This window comes from Impatiens glandulifera, chromosome 9, assembly GCF_907164915.1.
Source record: "Impatiens glandulifera chromosome 9, dImpGla2.1, whole genome shotgun sequence".
Taxonomy (NCBI): Eukaryota; Viridiplantae; Streptophyta; class Magnoliopsida; order Ericales; family Balsaminaceae; genus Impatiens; species Impatiens glandulifera.
In genome coordinates, this window is record NC_061870.1 from 19,320,837 (window position 1) to 19,330,456 (window position 9,620).

The 9,620-nt window shown below is 36.5% G+C and overlaps 1 protein-coding gene across 1 annotated transcript; it reads left to right on the forward strand.

Annotated features, from left to right (window-relative positions):
• Window positions 1–377: 377 nt before the first annotated feature.
• LOC124915322 (protein RICE SALT SENSITIVE 3-like) lies at window positions 378–3,529 on the forward strand. The gene is made up of 7 exons (XM_047456016.1): window positions 378–643; window positions 719–769; window positions 858–989; window positions 1,099–1,204; window positions 1,278–1,319; window positions 2,544–2,600; window positions 2,679–3,529. The coding sequence occupies exons 1-7, from the start codon at window positions 513–515 to the stop codon at window positions 3,360–3,362; spliced, it is 1,203 nt and encodes a 400-aa protein (XP_047311972.1). The 5' UTR covers window positions 378–512; the 3' UTR covers window positions 3,363–3,529.
• The last annotated feature ends 6,091 nt before the right edge of the window (window positions 3,530–9,620 follow it).

Genomic DNA, 9,620 nt, shown 5'->3' on the forward strand with positions numbered 1-9,620 from the left:
AAATTTTAACTAAAAAACTTATTTTTACCCAAAAAAAAAAAAAAAAAAAAAAATCCTTAGTTAACGAATATGGAAAAAGCCCAAACCGAACAAGGGTAGTAAATATTACTATTTAGGTTCATGAACTTGTGATCCAAACAGAGCAAATACAAAAATGGTACAAAGTTAGGTTAAAAGAAAGACAACCAAACCAAAAAAGGTCACAAAAACAATGAAGACAAAGGATAAAAAAGGTATTTCCTTCACCAACAGTCCCCCATTTCTTCACTGTTTGTTTGCGTCTCTTCTTTAATGGGAGAAAAGAAACAAGGATAAAAGCTGTCCCCACTGGATTTCGATTTCTATACTCCCCTTTTCCTTTCCATCTCTAACTCACTCACTCACTCATTCACTGTTCTTTCCACCCAATCCGATTACTTTTCTAGAAGAAAAAAAAAACATGGGAAAGAGATTAACCAGAGATTATTCAGCCTAAGATTAAGGTTAATTTCATTACAAGGGTTAGAGAAAAAATGGTGGGCTCAGGATCATCAGACAGAAGCAAAGAAGCAGTTGGAATGATGGCCCTTCATGAGGCCCTTAGAACTGTCTGTTTAAACTCAGATTGGACTTACTCTGTTTTCTGGACAATTCGTCCTCGCCCGTATGTTCTAATTTCTTACCCACCCATTTCATTCATCAATGGAAAAAGATAGCTTTTTTATACCTTTGTTTGCAGGAGAGTCAGAGGAGGTAATGGATGCAAAGTTGGAGATGATAATGGAAGCATGTGAGTTTTTATGAATATCTTGGTTGGATTAAGAATGGGTTTTGTTTTTTTTTAAAAAAAAATTATTTCTTGGTTTGATTTCTTGAAGGATGTTAATGTGGGAAGATGGGTTTTGCAAAGGAAGAGTTGTTGCAGATTGTATGGAAGAGATTGATGGAGAAGATCCTGTCAGGAAAGCATTCAGTAAAATGTCTATTCAATTATATAATTATGGAGAAGGGTGGGTACTTTTTTTTGGTAGGTATTTTAATTAGAGATAATATGATCTTGATAAATTTATAAATTTTGAATTAATTGTTTTAATTATTTTTGATTTTGGATTATATTAGGTTGATGGGAAAAGTAGCTTCAGATAAGTGTCATAAATGGGTTTTTAAAGAACCTACTGAATCTGAACCAAATATCTCTAATTATTGGCAGAGTTCTTTTGATGCTGTAAGAATTTATTATTTATCTTTTTCTCTTGTTCTTGAATTTATTTTTACTATTTTTAGGTTTTAATTTGCAGCTTCCTCCTGAATGGACTGATCAATTTGACTCAGGTATTCAGGTTAGTTAACTCACTTTAATCTTTTACTTCCAAACATGTCCTTATGTTCTTCTTTTCTTTTTCTTTTTTGTTTGGGTTTAAAGTGAAAAACTTTTATTGGGTTCACAAAATATTGGTTTCTTTGTGAGAAAATAAACTAGTTATAAATTAAGTTGTAATGTAATATATGTGTGGACCCTATAAGAACCAAATCAACCACAAATGGACAATGAAGAAATTATTATGTTTTTATCCTAGTTTTCATTTTTCTTGGGTTTAAATTGATTTTTCTTTTATTTGTGACTATTGACACAATCTTTATTTTACATTTTTTTGTGAAAATAAACTAATTACAAACCAAGCTCCGGATTCATGGCAAATTGAAAAAAAATGTCTATTGTGTTTTTATCATTGTCATGGTGTTCCATTTCTTTTTACTAAATTGAAAAGCTTTTTTTGTTAGTTAACATTGACATAATTTTAAGATCACATAGAAAAGTCGGTTATCGAATTTGAACCGACTTTTTCGCTATAAAATAAACCAATTACAAATCAAGTGGTAGGATTTGTTAGCTAGTCAAACCCAATTTCAGGGCAGACCAACAAAGAAAAGTTGATTATATTTTTATTCTATTTTTATCATGGATTATTTATGCTATGTTGTTCTTTTTGTTTGTTCAAGTGAACAACTTTTTATTTGTTACTTGACACAATATTATGATGACACTAGTTGAGGGAAAATAAACCAACTACAAATTAAGTTATTTTTATATAATAGAGTTCTTTTATATATATATATAAAAGAACTCTATTATATAAAAATAACTTAATTTGTAGTTGGTTTATTTTCCCTCAACTAGTGTCATCATATATATATATATATTTTTGGGGTTGATGATTGACACTATCTCAATATAACACTTTTTTTGGTGACAAAATGAATCAATACAAATTAAGTTGTAATATGTGTTGAACATAGAAAGGTTATTATGTGTTTTTTTTCCTATTATTTGATGTAGTGATGTTCTTTTTCTTTTGTTGTTTAAAGTGAAAAACTAGTTACAAATCAAGTTGAAATGTGCTAGACCATTAGAACCTACTCAAATAGAGGGCAGACCCATAAAAGATGTTCTTATACTATTCTAATTAGTTGTCATTTGCATTAGTTTGATTTTAGAAATGCCCTTCAAATTTGGTTTCTCGAGTTAGATTCCCACTAACAAAACGTGTTTAATTTCTTAACAGACAATTGCAGTCATACAAGCAGGACATGGCCTCCTTCAACTTGGATCCTGCAAGATCGTGAGTTTTAACATAGAATTAAAAAATGCATAAACTTTACTAATCACATTGGTAATTGTTGTTTATATAATCAATCAGATAGCAGAAGATCTTCATTTCGTGCTGAGAATGAGACACACATTTGAATCACTAGGTTACCAATCCGGATTCTATCTATCACAACTATTCTCATCAACAAGAACAACAAACCCTTCTTCATCATCTCTATCCTCTCCATTTCCGATCAAGCATTCTCCGGCAGGTCCACCATCGCCGGCTCTCTTCAACTGGGGCACCCCACGGGCACCCCCTTTACCTTCTCCTACTTTCCACAACCAACTCGGATACCAAAACCGAGAAGGACCTACTCACATGTTTCTTGGCCACCATCAGCCGTCAGATCATCATCAAGACATGATGGGTGGTGATCAGGATCATCAAAATGTGGACGATATTAAATGGCCAAATGGGTTGAGTTTCTTTAATGCACTTACTAGTAGGAATGATGATGCGAAGCTGTTGTTTAACCATGATGGGGATCATCATCATCATCATGGTTCGGAGGTGGCTAGACATGATCATCATTTGAGTGAGTTCTTGAGCTTGGATGGTTCGGGGAAAATGGAGAATGATAAGTTTAAGAGGAATTTTAATTTGGGTTCGGCTTCTTCTTCGAATTTGATGGATCATCATCATTCGAATAATGGAATGATGGATCAGTTTAAGGGTTCTTCGGATGGAGGAGGAATGTATCATGATGTTATGGAGACATTCCTAGATTAATAGGAAACTTTGTGTACCAGACTTTGATCTCTTTATTTAGTTTTTGGTTATTTGTTAGCTGGTTTGGTGTTTAATCTGTGTTTTCTTTTAATTTGGACCATGAATGGGACATTTGATTCCTGTAATTTGTGTCCTCTTCTTTGGAGAATGTTCTTGTTTTTTTCTCATTGTGTTATTATTTTCTCTATCCCTTTAATTAGATTATGGAAATTGATAAATAGTCTATTATAACTTTAAGAAATGATATCATTTTATTAATAAAAAAACCAATGAAAAGAAACAAATATTATGAATTGGGTGAAAACATGATCGATGTACGGTAAAATATGAAGTTATTGAAACCGAAATTTTGATATACCGTGATTTCAGTAAACAAAAATTTCGATAAAGTACCGTTATAAGTTTTTATATACCGAAAATATTATGAAAATATTATTATGGTACAATGTTTCAATAATTTTTTGCTACACCTGTAACTCCGAGCGTGGTCCCTCGTAGCTTAGCACGTGTTTGGACGACACATGACAATACGAGAAGACTTGATGTGACTCAAGGTACGATGTGTTTCAACCTTGATTTGCGTGTTAGACATCTTTTTAAAAGAAAACATTATTTTAAATGATATTTGAAAATACCTAGGAGCCTTATAAATTAATCATATGAAATAATTAATTTTATTCAAAATTTAATAATATGGGGATCAAATAATAATTTAATTAAAACCCAGTTTAATTTAATCAAACTGTTGAGGTGTTCCTTGTCATTGCGGGCGGGTTTTAAATTCCGGGTAAACGGGTCAGGGTTTTCTATTATGAAAACGGGTTAGAGTATAAATTTTTTTTTGGGTATTTTTCTCATAACACAGTAAGGTTGAGAGAGAGTGAAGAGATCTAGGATTTTTCTACTTCTTCTTGTTCTTTGGCTGATCTAGAGTGAGAGGTTGGGGGAGCTTTTGATTGTGAAGGATTCTAATCATTCCTAGTGTAATCACTTCTTTCATTTGAGAGCAGGGCATGTAAGTTTATACTATTGATATTTCTTTGATTTAGTGAAACTTATCCCTCCCGTGGACGTAGGTCGATTTTGACCGAACCACGTATATTGTGTTGTCGTTTATTGCTTTGTTCTATTTCAGTTCTTGGTAAATCTGTTGTTCGTCATCAACGATTTGGAAATTGATTTATTATAGGTTTAATTTCTAAGAAGATCTATAGTTTTGTTGTTGCAAAACCCAACAGTGGTATCATAACAGTATTGATTGATTATCTGTTTTAACATTGGAGTAGAGTGCTCTGCTAGTTACTTGACGAAGTTCATAGAGGAGATCAACTGGTTTCTTTGCTGGGGTTTTTGTCAGTTGTTAAGGCAATAATAATGGAGAAATCTAGACCTGATATGGTAAGTCTGAATGGTACAAACTACATGCAATGGAAATTGATGATTAATGATCTATTAGTTTCAGATGATTTGAATGAAGCAATTGAAAATGAAGGTGTTAGACCTGAGACTACAAAAGAAGCTGATTGGAAAAAGACAGATAGAAAGACATGCATCTTTTTTCGTTCCTGGGTTGGTGTAAATGTTGTGCACCATGTTGAGAACGAGACTACGGCGTATGGTGTGTGGAGAAAACTTGAAGCTCTCTATGTTGGGAGGTCAACAGGGAATAAAGCAACACTGGTACGAAGATTGGTGAATCTAAAATACATTGATAATAAATCAATTGCTGAGCACTTGAATGAATTTCAAAATATTTTGAATCAGCTGAGTAGTATGAAGATAAACTTTTATGATGAGGTGCAAACACTTTTAGTCCTTGGATCTTTGCCTGCAAGTTGGGAGACACTTATTATCACTCTCAACAACTCAACACCAAATGGTAAAGTCAACATGGCATTTGTCACCAGTTTCTTACTTGATGAGGAGAATCGAAAGGGGGATAAACCCTCTAAGTCTGATATGTTGGTGACTGATAGAAGAAGATCAAAGGATAAGAAGTGGTTCGAGCAGGGGCAAGTCTAGAAGCAAGTCTAGAGCTCTAAAGAAGGATGGTGCTTTCCATTACTGTGGCAAAATGGGTCATTGGAAAAACAAGTGCTAGAAATTTAAAAATGATAAAGCGAAGGCTACGGTGAAGCCCAGAGAAAAGAAAGAACAAAGTGCACATACATCTGCTTATGCTTCAGATGGTGAACTGACATATGCTTCTAACTATCAAGACTTCTGTCTTAGAACATCTTCAAATGAAACAGCATGGATTGTTGACACAGGTGCCTCATTCCATATTACTCCACACAAAGGTTACTTCCATTCCTACAAAGATGGTGATTATGGTGAGGTTCGCATGGGTAACAGTGGTGTGTCTAAGATAGTTGGTCTTGGTGATGTTAGAATCGAGATAAACATGAGCTGTTTCTTGACATTGAGAGATATAAGACATGTTCCTAATTTGAGAATAAATTTGATTTCAGTAGGTAAGCTCGATGATGGAGGCTACCATAATGTTTTCAGTGGTGGAATATAGAAGCTAAGCAAGGGTTCATTGGTAGTTGCACGAGGTAAGAAATGTTGTTCCTTATACAAGACAAATTTGAAAATTGTCTATGATGCAATATATTCTGTTTTGATTGAGTCATCCTCTAAGTTGTGGCACAAGAGACTAGGTCACATTAGTGAAAATGGGCTGAATATTTTGATCAAGAGGAATGAGTTGCTGAATCTCAAGGATGCTCATCTTGAAAATTGTGAGCATTGCTTGAAGGGTAAGTAGAATAGAGTCTCCTTCAGTAAGTCGAAAGTGGAACTGAAAAAGAATGTCCTTGAACTGGTCCATACAGATGTTTATGGTCCTATGAAGATTAAATCCATATGTGATGCTTCCTATTTTGTAACCTTTATAGATGATGCATCTAGAAAGGTTTGGGCCTATGCTATAAAGTCTAAGGATGATGTTGCAGTAAAGTTTGAGGTCTTTCACAAGCTGGTTGAAAGAGAGACATGAAGAAAACTGATGAGGGTGCGGTCAGATAACGGGGGAGAGTACATAGGCTCATTTGATGATTATTGCAAAGAGTAGGGTATTCGACATGAACAGACTACGCCCAAGACTCCACAACAAAATGGTGTGGCAGAGAGGATGAAAAGAACAATACTAGAACAGATGAGGAGTATGCTCTCCCATGTAAAGTTGGCTAAGAATTTCTGGGCTGAAGCCATGAGCACTACAGTGTATGTGATCAACCGTTCTCCCTCCAAGCCATTGAATAATAAGTGTGCAGAAAGCGTCTGGTCAGGTAAAGATGTTAATTACGACTATTTACGTGTTTTTGGTTGTAGAGCTTTTGTGCATGTTCCAAAAGATGAGAGGTCTAAGCTAGATGCAAAAACTAGGCAATGCATATTTTTGGGGTATGGTGATGAAAAAATGGGAATACAAGTGTTATGACCCAGTTGACAAGAAGGTTTTGAGAAGCCGAGATGTGGTATTCTGTTAATCTTGAGACTATAACTTAGCCTTATGAGTTATTTAATTCAAGAAACGTGTTCTTGATTGATGAGACCGAGTATGGAATTCTGTAATCAAGCGCAGCGGATATAATATGAGAAGAGAATTCGAGGTTAAGGAGAAAAGAACCAAATGTGAGAAGAGAATACTACTAGAATACACATAGTAGTCCAAGGTAAAGGTCCAAGACCGAGAGAATAATTTAGAGTAATAACTTTCACAAGCTTTCATTCATAGGCCAAAAAGTGGGGTGGTCATTGACATTTATAGCGACTGAATTACCCAAGAGTATTTGGTTACAAACTTGTTACAACAACTTTAGAAATAACAGAATTCGGTTTGAGAGAAATATAAGAGAAGAGAAACAAAACAAAATTATTAAACAAAAAACATAAACTGGCCTATGTGCACACTAAGACCAAGAAAAGGGTGCTGGAAATATTCTAGGACCGAGGCATTGATTTGTAGACCCTAACATTATCTCCCCCTTTAAAGTTCGTCGCCCTCGACAAAAAAGACCGTGGCCTGGTGAGCCTCTAATGCGCATCCTCAAAATTTCAAATAAGACTATTGCTTCGGTCGGACTTCAACAAGTTCAGCAAGGGTCGCAGCATAGGACTGGACTTCTTAAAAAAATTTCGGCCGACTCATTTCAATAGTGGAGCTGGTCGGGTCCTTGTAGTCTTTTGCATTGTCGGGTCACTCGCCATTCCGCCCATGTAAGAAATTTCTGTGCACCCAAGGTCGAGTTTTACGTTGTTTAGAGCTGACCTTTGTTGTTTCAATGTCTTCAACGCCTGGTGCAAAAATAATTTCTTCCAGCTTCGATTATACTCTAAAGTGTCTTCAAAAATACAAGCCAAGTCTTTTTCCCGAACCAGCATCATAGGGGCAACAAAAGAGCCATAGATTCTAACTATTCTCCTATCTTGTGGTCGGTCTTTAGGTTGCTGGAATAGAGCTTTGAACACTTAAATAGTTGTTGGAGATCTTCAGAAATATCTTCCAAGGTCATTGCCGCGAGGGAAAGAGTTTGGCCTTCATGCTGACTATTTATTTGCACTTTGGCAGCAACACTACGTTCTTCCAAAGTTTTTCCAGCTGGTTACCATGCATTAAAGTGACCTGCGACCGAGGAATTCCCTTTAGGACCGTGGTTCTGCCTTCCTTCTCATAAGAGAGGGTCAGCTTTTCGAAGTTCCAAGATGAGGGACCTAAAGTAATCAACCATTCAATGCCCAACACAATATCATATCCGTCCATGGAAATTACCTTCATTTCCGTTTGATAGTCATTGCCTTCTATCGACCATTTCAAATCTTTGCAAATGCTAGAGCATAAAATATTGGATCTATCAACCACTCTAATCGATTGCACATGGGTTGCTATGCTTTTGTGGTCTATTTTCTCCAAAATCCTGCTATTGATAAAATTGTGGGTGCTGCTTGTATCGATCAAGATCACTACCGGCAGGTTCTCGACTTTTCGAAGAATCTAGAGAGGTTGAAAAGCTTTAGAATCGGTCAATGCATGTAAGGATATGGCTGGTTCTTCCACTACCCCGAGCAACAAAATTAGATCATCAAAAACAGGTTCTTGAACGGGTTCTTGGTCTTCTTGATGATTGGCCGATACCATGAATAACTTTGATTTATACCTATGGTTTGGTTGCCATTTTTCATTGCAAGTGTAGCATAGACCCTTCTTTCGCTTTTCATCCATTGAGACCGGGTCTAATTGTTTAATATGGCCCTGGTTTGCACTTGAAGAGGACCCATATGATGAATCTTGATGTCGGTATTGGTGCTCGACCAGGATGTGTTAATATTGGATGACTTGGGCAGCAACGGTGCTTCAGCGCTGTACAGGTTCCCACTGCACATTAGGGACCGATACATTGCTTCTTGGACCTTATCTATGGACATGGCTTCGTTTAGAGAGTCGGGAAATCGTTACCTGATGTAGTTTGCAATTTCCTCACTTAGACCGGACAAGTAGCAATCTATGACGTATTCCCTTGGCATGTTGTAGAGTTTTTGAGAGATCGATATGTATCGCATATTATATTCTTGAACCGACCCAACCTATTTTAAATTCATCAGTTGTCTCATTGGAGTGTCGTGTATAGAGGGCCCGAATTGCGTCATAAGGTCTCTCTTGAACACGTCCCAAGATAAGGCCTCCATATGGTTGCGATTCTGGAGATAAGGTCCATACCACATTCTTGCTTCGCCAGAAAAGTGAATGAGTGCAATTTCTAGTTTCGTGGCATCCCTAGTTTTGTCCACCTTGAAGAATTGCTCGGCGGATATTAGTTAGCCCTCCACATCCGACCCATTAAACCGAGGAAAATCGACCTTGGTTAGCTAGGTTGGAGGAGCATAGTGTGTGTCACGATTATGGCCAGGGTGTTGAGGCCTAAACGGGGAAGGACCGTGGCAAGAATTATCATCGTAAGGTCTGTGGCGGGGTTCTTGCATATTTTCAAATGCTCCGCTCTCAAAGGCTGCCATTCGTTCTTCAGCCGCATCTAATCTTTGGTCTATAGCAGCTTGCATCGCAACTGTTTGTTGGGACAGATTTTCAATAAGGGCCTTAAGCGCATCCATTTCTGACTGCTGACGAGTTTCTACCATTCCGAGAATCGATCAGCTCTAATACCAATATGTTAAGCTTGAGACTATAACTTAGCCTTATGAGTTCTTTAATTTAAGAAACGTGTTCTTGATTAATGGGAACGAGTATGGAATTCT

What these genes read in the sequence shown, in the direction of transcription:
- LOC124915322 (XM_047456016.1), top strand. Translation starts at nt 513, where the DNA reads ATGGTGGGCTCAGGATCATCAGACAGAAGCAAAGAAGCAGTTGGAATG. An exon ending in TGGACAATTCGTCCTCGCCC is followed by an intron (nt 644 to 718) that starts GTATGTTCTAAT and finishes CTTTGTTTGCAG; the next exon opens with GAGAGTCAGAGGAGGTAATG. An exon ending in TTATATAATTATGGAGAAGG is followed by an intron (nt 990 to 1,098) that starts GTGGGTACTTTT and finishes GGATTATATTAG; the next exon opens with GTTGATGGGAAAAGTAGCTT.